Consider the following 14,590-nt stretch of genomic DNA (forward strand, 5'->3'; position numbering starts at 1 on the left):
GAAAGGACAAGAATACAAAATTCAGGCATTTGCCGATGATCTAGTATTCAATATAGAAGATCCAATTGAATCAGGGGAAGTTTTACTAAAGGAGATTACTGAATTCGGAAAAGTAGCAGGACTTAAAATTAATAAACAAAAAACCAAAATACTGACTAAAAATTTAACAAATACAGAGAAGAAAATATTAGAAGACAGATTAGGCTTACAAATAGTAAAAACAGTTAAGTATTTGGGAATAAAATTAACAGCAAAAGCGATCACAATAAAGGAAGATAATTACACGGTTTTAATAAAAGAAATAAAAAAGAAATTAGAAAAATGGAACAAATTGCCTATTTCGCTCATAGGTAGAATCTCAACAATAAAAATGTCTATCTTACCCAAGATTCTATATCTATTTAGGACGATTCCAATTATATTAAGAAAAGACTTTTTTCAAAAATTAAATAGAATGATTACAAAATTCGTCTGGGCCGGAAAAAAACCTAGAATTAGAATACAATATCTACAAGATAATATCAAACAAGGAGGATTTGCACTACCAGATTTCGAACTATATTATAATGCAGCAATTATGGATTGGTTGAAAGATTGGTTTAAATTGGAAAATAAAAGACTTCTAATACTGGAAGGACACGATATGAGAATAGGGTGGCATGCTATTCTGTGGGAAAATAAAGAACAAACACATAGTTACTTCAAACAACATATAATAAGAAACTCGTTATACACAACTTGGAAAAAAATCAAAAAAATGTACTATCACCAAACTCCCAAATGGTACTCAAGTTTAGAGGCGACGGTATATCCAAACTCAAGAGAACTAAACAAAATGTTAAATTATTATCAAACATTAGAAAAAAATGGGGAATTAAAAACTAGGGAACAATTAGAAGAAATTGGAATCAAAATCGACTGGTGGGCGTATAATGTAATTAAATCAAAATATCAAGAAGGGAAAAAGAAGGAAATACAAATAAAAGAGATAGAATTAGATAAGATAATTTTAGGCCAAGAAAAAAAAATGATTTCCAAAATATATAAATATATGCTACACTATAAAATGGAAGAACACATCGTTAAAAACAGTATACATAGTTGGGGCAAAAATTTTGGTTATAGCATAAATTTAGATAAGTGGGAATCAATTTGGACCAAGAACTATAAATTAACAAAATCTACAGCCTATAAGGAAAACATATACAAAATGTATTATAGGTGGCACCTTCCACCGGCAACATTAGCCAAAATGTATAAAGGAACAAGCCCAAAATGTTGGAGGTGCAAAAAAATGGGGACATACTACCACATTTGGTGGACCTGCTCAAAAATGAAAAAATTCTGGAACAAAATGCAGAATTGGATAGAAGAGATCTTACAAATAAAGATAAATAAAAAACCTGAAGCCTTTCTCCTGGGAATTATAGATCAAAAAATTGAAAAAAACAAACATTACTTATTAATTCATATATTGACAGCAATTAGAATAACGATAGCTCAAAATTGGAAGCAACCCGAACCACCTGAAGACGATTTGATAATTAAAAAAATATTAGACTGCGCTGAATTTGACGCACTAACAATTAAATTAAAAAATAAAGAAGATTCCGAACACGATAAAACCTGGATACATCTTTATAACTGGTTTAAGAAAAGAAATAAAATTCAAAAGAAAAAATCAAATTAACAATACTTTATATCCTTTTCATTACATAGAAAAAAAAAAATACAAAAGACATATATACAAAAAACTTTTTTATAAAAAAAAGATCTGTATGACATTAAAGAAATTGAATATGAATAAAAGAAGGCGGATAAGAAAGAAATAAAAGATTTAAAAAAAAAACTGACAACCTACAAGAGAAAATGGTATACGCTGAGGAAATAACAATGCTTCACCAGAAAATAATTTAAAATCAAAAATCATTCAAACTTACCTCCAGAAGGGAATACAAGTACAAATATTATAAAATATGCTAAGTGAATAGGTATTGTTATTAATGTACTTAAATAAGCAATTAGATCTTTTTTTAAGAATATTTTTGTTTGTTTGTTTGTCATGTTTGTTTGTTCGTTTATTTGTTACGCGCTGATTTAGCCTTGTATTAATATAAAACATATATTGTATGTAAATGTGTATATATATTTGTAATAAAAAATTAAAAAAAAAAAAAAAAGAGATAGCTAACCTCTCTCATCAGGTACAACCTACATTTAATTATTACTATAATAAGCAAGCCAGTTGTTTTTAAAAAATACAGGTATAAATTTCACTGGCTATGTATGTTTCTACTAATTTGTTTAACTTAGTTCCAAAAGTAATTTTTACTAAGTTGTTTTGCTGCTTGTAATTAACAATCATATGATTTTTATAATTTGTATTGCCTTAGTAGAGCAAGATCTACTAAATCATTCTGAAAAGTACCAGTTGGGACAGAAATAGATACAGAACTGATTCTCCAAAACTGAAAAGTTGTGCAGTGTAAGACATAATACAATAAATCATCATCAACCCCAAAGGGAATCAAGGCTTAATATAGAATAGAATAGAATTTTATTGGCCAAGTGTGATTGGACACACAAGGAATTTGTCTTGGTGCATATGCTCTCAGCGTACATAAAAGAAAAAGATATATTTGTCAAGAATCATGTGGTACAACACTTAATGATTGTCATAGGGATCAAATAAGCAATGAAGAAACAATCAATATTAATAAACGTCAAGCATGCAGACCCCAAATATATCTCTCTGCCTCTATGGATAGCCCCACAGAGGTGGGGTGGGGAGAGAAGGATATTAATATCTGCATCTGCTACAGGCACTAAACTAAAAAAAAACCAATCTGCAGTTCCATAGTCATGAAAATGGATTCTATTTGCTGAATGACTCATAAGATCACTTTGTGACCACAGTGGGGACTGCTGGGTCATTGAGTGAACTGGTCATGGCATCTTGCTTAACTTCTGCTTCACTCGGCAACCAAGACTTTAATCCCACTTGTAGTTATTGTTTATTTCTAATAAATAAATGCATAACTTTATATGATCATATATAACCAGTGCAGCTTCTTCAGGAACAAGGAGCATAACAATTATCCCAACGGGACACTAGTGCATTATTACTCTTTCTATCCCGTTTTTAGTATATCCCTCTGAGACTTACACTGGAAGAAGCTGTAAGCTGAATTTTTAATTGAAATTATATGCTTACTGTTGCCATGCTTGCTACAGAACTTTCTTGTTTAATTTGATGTTTAACTTCTAATGTCTCCTTGCTGTTTTCTTGAGAATATAAGAATGGACGTACAGTTATTTAAAACAACTAATTAGCTATCCTCTTAATTATCTCTCACAACTGAAATATGGTTCTCTTCTTTTTCAGTATTTGCTACCTGCAATTGTTCATATAAACCACCAACCATACTTGGAAAGGGGAGATGGTCCAATTGTGAGTATTATTATTTAAAATTTAATCTTCAATTCATGGGGCTAGTAAAAACTTAACAGTTCAAATCCTAACCAAGGATCCAAGAGCTTTTAAGGTAATGACTAAGTATAGATATTATAGGCCCGTGATGGTGAACCTATGGCACGTGTGCCACCTAGCTATATTGGAGGGCACATAAGACTTTGCCATGTTTCAGCTCCAGTGTGCATGTGCGTGCTAGCCAGATGATTTTCGGCCTTGAAAAAGACCATTTTACCCTTTGGACACTTCAGGGAAGCTTTCCTGAAGCCCCAAAGGCAAAAAAACCTCCAATAGACAAACCAGAAGTTTGAAAAAACGCACTTCCGGTTTGCCGTTGTGCTGTTTTATGCACTCCAGAGGGTTCAGGGAAGCTTCCTGAAGCTCTGTAGTGCAAAAAAAAAGAGGGCCCAATTGATAAATCAGAAGTGCGTTTTCCGAACGTCCGGTTAGCTCATTGTGCTGTTTTTTGCACTCCAGAGCTTCAAGAAGCTTCCCTGAACCCTCGGGAGTGCAAAAAACAGCGAACTGTAAATGCATTTTCCTGAAATTCTGATTTGCCCGTTTAGGCATTTTTTTCACCTACCAGGCTTCTGAAAGACCTATGCGCATGGACCAGGGGGGGAGCGCAGTGTGTGTGTGCGCATGCATGGGGGAAGAGGGAAGGGGTGTGGGCACATGCACACATGCTAGCACACCCACACCAAAAAAGGTTCACCATTACTGTTACAGGCAGTTCCAAGTACAGTTGTTATTGATCTGTGTGCTTACAGGGTGCCTATTACCGTGTTTCCCCAAAAGCCCCACTATGTCTTACTTTCGGGGTATGTCTTATATTGGAAAAAAATTGTCGAATTTTTTGTTTTAACCATAAAATTAACATTTATTAACAACCTGAACAGTATTGTATTCACCACAAAACAGCAGATGATATCCCAGTATGCCAGTGTGTATGTTTTACTGATGTATGATTAATACTGTGTGCATTACCGTATTTTAAGCAGGAGGCGGCAGTGACAAGTGCAGGGGACGGCGCGGTGACGTATGGAGAGGGGGATGGTGCGGACGTGGGCAGGAGGCGGCGCGCAGCTAGATGAGAGGGAGGCGGCAATACCCCCGTGTTTCCCCGAAAGTAAGACATATGTCTTACTTTCGGGGTACGGCTTATATTAGCCGACCCCCCTGAAACCCCTGATACGTCTTACAATCGGGGGTGTCTTACTATCGGGGAAACAGGGTATAATACAGTTATGGGTCTTGTTTATCTAATTGGAGATGGCAGTTTTGTAAGTTCTGATTCTAAAGTTTAAGCACAAAAAACTGTATATCACTCAATGTTATGGATGGTTTCCTCCCAGTGTTTAGTTTTAGCTCCTACCCGAGAACTGGCCCAACAAGTCCAGCAAGTAGCTGATGATTATGGTAAATGTTCAAGACTGAAGAGTACCTGTATATATGGAGGAGCACCCAAAGGTCCCCAGATTAGAGACTTAGAAAGAGGTAATTATGATGGATTTATTTAAAAGGGTAATTGTCATGATCTAACTTCCTTTATCACTATTAATATAACTAATGGCATTGCATTGGAATAAGATGGAATAAGATGGAATACATTAATAAACAATCTTGGGATGGTTAATCACTAATTGGGAGCTTAATGTGCTTGCTTGGGAATATCTGTATGCATAAAACACACTCATGTCAACTCTAGTGAGTCTTTTTCTTTAAACTACTATTTTTCATTTAAAAAAACAGGATATGGAAAATGGTATTTTATTTTCATTAAATAAATTGATTTTGTGCAAACATAAGAATTGTTATAGTCTGTTTAGTAGTATAAACTCAACTTGCATAATATGTTCATGAAATGATCTGTATTTCTACAGCCCTGTAAATGACAGTTAGATTATTGTCTAAGTTTTTGAACTCTCTTTATTCTGTTCTGTTCTTTGGAAGGTGTTGAAATTTGTATTGCTACACCTGGCCGTCTGATTGATTTCCTGGAAGCAGGGAAAACTAATCTTCGCCGCTGTACATATCTTGTATTGGATGAAGCTGATAGAATGTTGGATATGGGTTTTGAACCTCAGATTCGTAAAATTGTTGATCAGATAAGGGTTAGTATTTCTTAATATCGTTTAGGTTTCTTCTTTACTTCTCATTTAAAGATTATTGTCAAGATAACACATGTCTTTTTTCAGCCTGACAGGCAAACACTCATGTGGAGTGCCACTTGGCCAAAGGAGGTGCGCCAGCTGGCTGAGGACTTCCTGCATGATTATGTCCAGATCAATGTGGGGAACTTAGAGCTGAGTGCCAATCATAATATTCTGCAGATAGTGGATGTGTGCATGGAGAACGAGAAGGATCATAAGTATGGATGTTATTATATTTTCTTCAGATTTTATCTTGATTCCAAGTAGTCCTTGATGTATGGCCACTATTATTATATTATTATTATTATTATTATTATTATTATTATTATTATTATTATTATTATTATTATTATTATTTAGATTTGTATGCCGCCCCTTTCCGAAGACTCGGAGTGGCTCACAACATGCAATATACAGAGTACAAATCCAATATTAAAAACAGTATTTAAAACCCTTATAATAAAAAAACAACCATACAACCCACATAAACCCTGCATAAATCATAATAGCTGAGGGGTATATTAATTTCCACATGCCTGGCGACATAGGTGGGTTTTCAGGAGCTTATGAAAGGCAAGGAGGGTGGGGGCAGTTCTGATTTCCGGGGGGAGTTGATTCCAGAGGGCCGGGGCCGCCACAGAGAAGGTTCTTCCCCTGGGTCCTGCCAGACAGCATTGCTTTGTCGACGGGACCTGGAGAAGGCCAACTCTGTGGGACCTAATCGGTCGCTGGGATTCGTGTGGCAGAAGGCGGTCCTGGAGGTAGTCTGGTTCGGTGCCATGGAGGGCTTTATGGGTCATAACCAATACTTTGAATTGCAACTGGAAACTGATCGGCAACCAGTGCAAGCCGCGAAGTATTGATGAAACATGGATGTACCTAGGGAATACTATGACTGCTCTTGCGGCCGCATTCTGCACAATCTGAAGTTTCCGAACACTTTTCAAAGGTAGCCCCATGTAGAGAGCGTTGCAGTAGTCGAACCTTGAGGTGATGAGGGCATGAGTGACTGACCAATGACTTCCTGTCCTGATAGGGCCGCAACTGGTACACCAGGCGGACCTGGGCAAATGCCCTCCTCACCACAGCTGAAAGATGGTGCTCTGATGTTAGCTGTGGATCGAGAAGGACGCACAAGTTGCGGGCCCTCTAAGGGGGTCAATAATTCCCCCCCAGGGTAATGGACGGATTGATGGAATTGTCCTTGAGAGGCAAAACCCACAGCTACTCCATCTTGTCAGGGTTGAATTTGAGCCTGTTGACATCCATCCAGACCCCAACAACCTCCAAGCACAAGCACATCACTTCCATTGCTTTGCTGACTGGACATAGGGTGGAGATGTATAACTGGGTATCATCGGCATACTAATGATACCTCACCCCATGCGCTTGGATGATCTCCCCAACTGTTTCATGTAGATATTGAATAGCGGGGGAGAGGACCGACCCCTGAGGCACCCCGCAAGGGAGAGACCTAGAGGTCAACCTCTGACCACCACCCCCGACTGCGACCGCCCGGAGAGGTAGAAGGAGAACCACTGCAGAACAGTGCCTCCCACTCCCAACCCTTCTAGTCAGCGCAGAGGAATACCATGGTCGATGGTATCGAAAGCCGCTGAGAGGTCAAGAAGCACCAGGACAGAGGACAAGCCTCTGTGCCGGGCCCGCCAGAGATCATCGATTAGCACTGGAATCTTCATTGTTGAACGAAGTAGTCGTTAAGCAGGATTTCCATGTGACTGTTTTCCACAACAACCATAATCTCGACTCCCCAGATTATGGTCATTAAGTAATTCCCAGATTGTTAAGCAAATGAACTAAAGAGCACTTTGTCCAGTTCAGTTTTCCTTGTGAGTAGAAGGAACTGCTTTGGCAGGTTGCAAGAATGGAGCTTGGACCTTTTGGATCTGAGGTCTGTTTTTCCATCCTTCCAGAGGAGTTAAGTTCCCCTGACTTTGTCAGCCTCCAATATTTAGGCTTGCATCCTTCCCCATTGACTTTTCTTGGAAGCCCAGCAGAGAGGATTGTAGGCATCACATCAATCATGATTTATTTTATAACCTTAATAAGTGCAAACGGGTTGTCAGGCACCAATATCTCAACCATGTGACCACAGTCTGGGAGGCAGAGAGGGAGAGAGAGCTTGTGTGTGTGTGTGTGTATGATGACTGGAAATGCTTTATCCTGTCAAGTAGCCTTTCTGACTAAATGGTTATTAAATGAATGGTCATACATTGAGGACTAGCTGTAGAATCAATGTTTTTAAGTTTAGCATTTTATGAGAGTTATGATGGTTTAGTTACACAGACCTATCAAGTTTTAATACATTTTTGTTTTGTCTTTATCTTAATTGTATTTAAAAACTTCTATTAAAATACCATTGTCAGTCCTATCTGCTTTGATGTATTTTAGAAATAGTTTAACCCACACGTCTAAATTCCTTAATTTTTTTCTATCAAAAGAACAAGAATGGGTGGTGGGTTTAATTCAACCTTTTCAGCATTGTAGCCAGTTACAGTACTTTAGTAATTGTAGGGTGCACAGAATCAGTCAATCCTCTCTCTCTCTCTCTCTCTCTCTCTCTCTCTCTCTCTCTCTCCCCCTCCCCCTCCCTCCCTCCCTCCCTCCCTCCCTCCCTCTCTCCTCTCTCTCTCTCTCTCTCTCTCTCTCTCTCTCTCTCTCTCTATATATATATATATATATATATATATATACCTATCTATCTCTATCTATCTCTCTATCTCTCTATCTCTCTCTATCTCTCTATCTATCTCTAGTCTATCTATTTTATCTATCTAGTCTATCTAATTATCTATCTAATCAATTTTATCTATCTATCGGCCAAATACCACTCACTTAACCACAAAATCTCCAGAACTGTACACACTACAAACATGAAACTCAGCACGTGTTCCTCTTGGCTTCTATGTGCTCGCTAAGAAAGGATTTTCCAAAATGGCCATCATTAGTATTCATTATATAGTATTAATTAACACACACTGATGCTAAGGAGGTAGATGTTCTACTCCCTCTCCCCACCTGAAAAAAACTCTGCTCCAAGTATCACTAGCGAAGTTTCCATTCCAAAGCATATTAGCTCCATAAGACAGTATGCTCCTTTATATTTGCTTAACAGATTAATACAGCTGATGGAAGAAATTATGGCTGAAAAAGAGAATAAGACTATTATCTTTGTGGAAACAAAACGGCGATGTGATGACCTAACACGAAGGATGCGTAGAGATGGGTAAGGTTTGATGTTAATATTAGTATTAAATTGGGAAAGACAGATTAGTTTGCATCCCCTCACCATGTTATAGTAAAGAAATTTTAGTGAATTAGAATTAAATCCTATGGAAAGATAGATGAGACTGACTCGGGTGGGTTCTTCCCGGTTTGGACCCGTCCGCCCGAACTGTTAGTGATTTCGGCCTCCAGGAAGGACGTCTTCGTGACGTCAAAGCTCCGCCCATGGAATTCCCTATTGGGATTCCCCACCTCCTTTCCAGCCTCCAGATTGGCCGAAGACGCCGCCGATGCCGATTGCAAAAACGGCACTCCAAACAGCCGGGCGCTTCTCAGCGGCCTCCGGAACCTGAACTTCTGGGTTCGGCGTTCAGGAGAACGCCGAGAAGCCCCCCGGCTGTTTTAAAAGGTGATAGCCAGGCGCCGTCGCCCAGCGGAGCGCCATTTTGTGATCTGCAGTGGGTTCGCAAGCCAAAAAAAGTTCGTAAGAAGAGGCAAAAAATTTCCGAACCCCGGGTTCGTATCACGAGGAGTTCGTATCATGAGGTACCACTGTATATGCAAATGTTATACCATGACCTGATTCCCAAATATATCTTGATGTTACCCTCAGTTGTAATAATTTAATGTACCCTATCTCCAAAAGGGTTCTGCACATATATTACCCTCTATTTAATTGCATATTATGTAAGCACTGATGGGAATAAACCAATATTAGAATCAAATACTCAGTTTAAGTTAAGTTATTTGAATTGATTAAAAAAATCCTCCAGTGCAGAGAAAATAAAAATACAGATTTCTATCTTCATTCAGAAAAATCTATTTCTATATATGAGAAAACATAACTTGCTTCAGAAGCATGGCATTGTTTTCAAAAGTAGTTTCTTAGTTTTTTGTTCTGATTTCTAAATCAAAATTTTGCACAGTTGGTTTAATAAACTCTGGATAGCCTGGGCAAATTTTGTGTTCAGGATTCATCCTAATTGAATAGACTTAACACCCAGAATTACACAAATTACAACGCAACTCACAAAAGTGAACCTTTATGAGACATTTTTAGATTTAAACAATCCCCCAAATGTTTAAATTGAGGTTTTATAATATATACATTTATGTATTATTAAACTGTAAAAATGTTCATATTTTTTGAATATGTGGTAGCCGATAATGCTTGGAACTTTTTGTTACAGTTGGCCAGCTATGTGTATTCATGGAGACAAAAGTCAGCCTGAACGAGATTGGGTTCTTAATGGTGAGTTGTAAAAAAAGATATTTTCCTTTAGTCAGACAATTCAACCAACTGTTATGTACAATTTTATTGCATAATATAATGAATACTAAAGCAGTTTTTAAAATGTGTTGTTGTGAACCAGAGATTTACATCAAGATGTACGTCCAGCTGATGTGGTCGGTAAATCCACAGGAACTGAATTTAAACATGCTTGGGATAAACATATATCCATCCTAAGACAAAATACAGGAAATAGTATAAGGGCAGACTAGATGGACTATGAGGTCTTTTTCTGCCGTCAATCTTCTATGTTTCTAAGATTGTTTCTTTTCTTTCAGAATTTCGTTCTGGAAAGGCTCCTATCCTCATTGCCACAGATGTTGCATCTCGTGGGCTAGGTTTGTACACATGAACTTCCTGACTGTCATTTCTTTCGATTGACATTTTTCCCTCAAAAAGAATTTTAAAGCGTGACTTTCTCATATGTGAAATGCCTTTTTAACATTGATCTTTTTTTTTCTTTCATATTCAAAATCTCTTCCTGCTCCTAATGAACAGGCTTTGGTCTGCAGCAAGGCCTAGGCATGACTAATCGATCGCCAATGGGGAGAAGAGACGTCCAATTTCTCAACCCAATTCTTCCACTATACCCCATCTTCTTTAATTCCAGCTTTGTGGCTGGGTGGCTAGGACTGAACTGTATTGATTATGTTGTTATTCAGAATTATCAGATGGTAGAACAAGCATCTCTTTTAACAATCCTTTTTTGCCCAAATGCATTACTAATGTAATTGCACATTATTATAACAGCCCCACTTCAGTATCACAATACAATAGATTTACATATGTGAGCATATTTTGCTTATTTACATATACTCTTTTTCAATTGGATTTTTGAGGTTGTAGTAAAAACTCTAAGGGAGGGTTATAATGAAAATCTGTCAGCCTTTCAGTGCTTTCATCTCCTGGATGCTTAAGCAAACAGTTAAACTGTTCTTTGCATTAAATGTTAAAATATCTAACTCTATTACACTCAGAAAGTAGATTTAAGTGGGGTTGTAGATACTTGAAAAACTTTTAAAAGACATTCCTAAAAGACTTTCAGTTAATGTTGAGTTCAGTAGAAGTAATCTTTCATTAAAAGTAATTTCTCAGATATTTCAGATGTACTTTAAATATAGGATCAGTTAAAAACTATTTTTAAAAATGCTGAAAAGATAGCTGTTTCGTTAGCATTTCTGAAAAAAGACTTTCAGTTAATTTCTGAAAAATGACAAGTTGCTAATCTTTTCTTCACAAAATTTATTCTCCCATGCCATCTCCAAAATTATCCCAATTCTCCTCTAGTTCATGTGGTTTCACTCTCTGTTTTGGGGTCATGTCTGGACCTATGCAAGTAGAACTTGGGCCTGTTAGGAGAAGGGGTGAGGCCAGTTTTTTTAAAAAAAAACACATAAAAGGACAATATTTTGTTTGGCAACATTTTGGTTTTTAAACAGGCTTGCTGTGTTCTGGTAGCTTCTTTGTGCATCTTGCCTAGACACTTAAATCAGCCCTTCTCCTCATATATTTCCCCAAAACAACTCATTTGGATACTATTGGAAGAAAACAGTCTCCCCGTTCTGCCTTCTCCACTTGACATAGGCTGTGGGGGAAAGGTACCAGGGTCTGTTTCTTGTTACGAATAACATCTTGGCTTGTTTTGGGGCCCAGAGTTTGCTACTTCATAAAAATACAATATCTAACTTGCAAATCTCTGGACGAGTTCCTCCAAGTTCCTGGAAAGTGAAGGCTTCTACTAAAACATAGAACAGGGGCGCGCGCTTTTTGGCTGAGTCACCAGGGTTTTTCCTTCTACTCAAATGAACATTGGTCTAAGAAAACTCCTTCCAGGTAAGTTGAGTGCCCCATAATGGCTTGTTTGTGAATCATCCCCAGGGCAGAAAATTTCCCTCTGCACTGTTCATTAAAAATTTGGTTACACTTCACTCTGTTAAAGTCAAATCATTAAATTTCTTTTTGTTTGTTTTCTTTAACAGAAACTTTGATATCAGCTGCCGATCACTCAGTGCAGGTCTGGGGACATATCTACATTGGTGGTCGAAGCAGCTTGCTAGATGATCGAGTTTGCTAGTTTCTGCCCCTCCCAATTAACAGTCAGACATTCCTTTGGGGGGCATCTCAGTGGATAAGCATCCCCAGGTAGTGATATTCCTTTTTAGAATGAACAAATTCTGTGGAAGAAACACTGTGATGAGCACAATTTTACACCAGTGCAAGATAGATAGTAAGAAACCTGCATTATAACTGCATGTTCCCTCCCTGAGCCCCCAGCCATATAATATGGATGTCATAACTGCCATTCGAAGGTGAAAATTAGCCCCACCTTCTCTTTCCCCCTCCTTGTCCTTTCATGGATTTTCTGGAAAAATCCATTCTCCAGTACCTTCATTGTTGACAATGTCTGTATTTCCTAATAAGCAAATGCTCCCTGGTTATCATTGTGACCATTTTGCTAATGGATGTACATAATGGGATTGATTGAGGTTCATAATCTGCTGTTTGTCAGACTCCAGTGAAGCCCTAGCTATGAAGATGTGTGCTGCCCTGTCCTTATCTAACACAAGCCCTTTGCACCAAGGACCCTAGTTGGAGACTCGCGCTGCCCCCTGTGAAATCGGCCTTCTCACTTTTTGGTGTGATTCAGGACTTTGGAGTCTGGAAAGACTGAGGAGCCCCCCCTTGCTGTAATAAGAAACAGACATAACATCTCTGCCACTACTACCGCCCACTTCCATTTTTGCTCTCCCTCCCACCCCCTTCCTTTTATTGGAAATTGATGCAGTCTGGGCAATAGATGCAGCCTGACCTGTTGGATGTAATTTTTTGCATCTTCAATTTTGGCCCCTTTAAGCCCTGTGAAGGGACAAAAAGTGTTGGAGGACCTGAAACATTTACGTGAACCCAGGTTCTCCGGCGCTTGATGGCCAAATAGGCTACAGAGAAGCATCTAAGCCAGTTCACAGAGTGAGCATGTGTGGGGACTTCTCGCTGCCATGGACCCTTGATGCATGCTCCCCGCGCTCCAGTGGTCCCGTGTCAGAGGGCGGAGTTTTCGAAAGGAGGCCGCCAAAAATAAAAGGCAAAGAGACGGGATCGGCTGCAGCGATTTCCCACAGGAGGAGGGAGTGTGCATCGGTCTGGTAACAAAAGAGGGAATGTTTCTCATTATTTTAAAAGAAAAAGTCAATCTGTGTTTTATCTTGGATATATTTTGAATATTCTTTGTAAAATGCAGATTTTTAATGGGTTAAGTTTTAATGTAATACTGCTTTTGTTTGTCAGTTTTTTAAATCAAAACAATACACTAACATTTACTTGTTTTTTGTCCTCATTTCTGAAAATTCAGATGTTTATAACTTTAAATGTTTGCATCTAGGTTCTCTTTGTTCAGATTTACAATATGCTTAAAGTTTCACTAAAATGAATGTGGTGATCAAATGTTAGTGTCTACTTTTAAAAGGAAGATTAAAATAGGATAGTTATCTGTTTATGCAAACTGGCTATCTTGAGATATCTTTTGGATATCAGGAAGAGGGGAAATATATTAATTATTTTAAAACCTTTTTGGAAAAGGTTTGTGTCCTGTCTTGTGATAACCTGAAGGTAAGTGATGCTGCTAGTTTTTGTAGACTTCTCCTAACAGAGTTAAAGTAATCAGCAGTTCTCTCTCTTACTCACTCTGGTTTGCTGCATTTGTAATAAAAACAGGGCATTTGTTCCCTTTTAAAATGCTGTTGTGGAGCAAAATTGCCTGAATTAAATAAGACAAGGTTTCAAATATGACAATTTGTGTGCGTGTGCATGTGTGTTTGTGATATGAATGCAGCAAAAGAAGGATGAATTTGAGAGGAATAATGAACTGCTTTCACTTGATATTTGCTTTCTGATCACAAACTCCTTTTTGTGTGCAATTATCTTTGTTTAGCCTTTTGCTCTGTTAGGAATAGTCTATACTGTCTTTGTGTTTTACAAATACTAATTTTTTTCTTTTCTCTTGTTACTGTCACTTGCATTTGTGCTCTCCACCTTCTGTTGGCACACCCTCCACTGCTCTCCTCAATTCCTCACTATGCTTTGATTGTCTCACAAGATGTGGAAGATGTGAAGTTTGTGATAAACTACGACTATCCAAACAGTTCAGAAGATTATGTGCATAGAATTGGCCGTACTGCCCGTAGTACCAACAAAGGCACTGCCTATACATTCTTCACACCAGGAAATCTGAAACAGGCTAGAGAGTTAATAAAAGTTCTAGAGGAAGCCAATCAAGCCATCAATCCAAAACTGATGCAGCTTGTGGACCACAGAGGTGGTGGTGGAGGAGGAGGTAAGAGATTGCAGAATGTTGGCTGTTCTGTGTCTTTAAGCTGGGTTTGATTTCGCAGCATGTGAAAATACTTCATTACATTTGTTAAGAGGATAAAT

At 38.0% G+C, this 14,590-nt stretch overlaps 1 protein-coding gene across 1 annotated transcript in view; it reads left to right on the plus strand.

Moving 5' to 3' along the window:
• The window catches only part of DDX17 (DEAD-box helicase 17), a 31,956-nt gene that overhangs the window by 13,328 nt on the left and 4,038 nt on the right, over positions 1 to 14,590 (plus strand). The window contains exons 5-12 of the mRNA XM_070756121.1: positions 3,386 to 3,451; positions 4,828 to 4,969; positions 5,426 to 5,586; positions 5,671 to 5,843; positions 8,762 to 8,872; positions 10,062 to 10,123; positions 10,441 to 10,500; positions 14,256 to 14,492. Of these exons, the coding sequence (XP_070612222.1) occupies positions 3,386 to 3,451; positions 4,828 to 4,969; positions 5,426 to 5,586; positions 5,671 to 5,843; positions 8,762 to 8,872; positions 10,062 to 10,123; positions 10,441 to 10,500; positions 14,256 to 14,492 (1,012 nt within the window). The remainder of the gene's footprint in view (positions 1 to 3,385; positions 3,452 to 4,827; positions 4,970 to 5,425; positions 5,587 to 5,670; positions 5,844 to 8,761; positions 8,873 to 10,061; positions 10,124 to 10,440; positions 10,501 to 14,255; positions 14,493 to 14,590) is intronic.

The sequence above is a fragment of the Erythrolamprus reginae genome, chromosome 6, assembly GCF_031021105.1.
Source record: "Erythrolamprus reginae isolate rEryReg1 chromosome 6, rEryReg1.hap1, whole genome shotgun sequence".
NCBI classification, from domain to species: domain Eukaryota; kingdom Metazoa; phylum Chordata; class Lepidosauria; order Squamata; family Dipsadidae; genus Erythrolamprus; species Erythrolamprus reginae.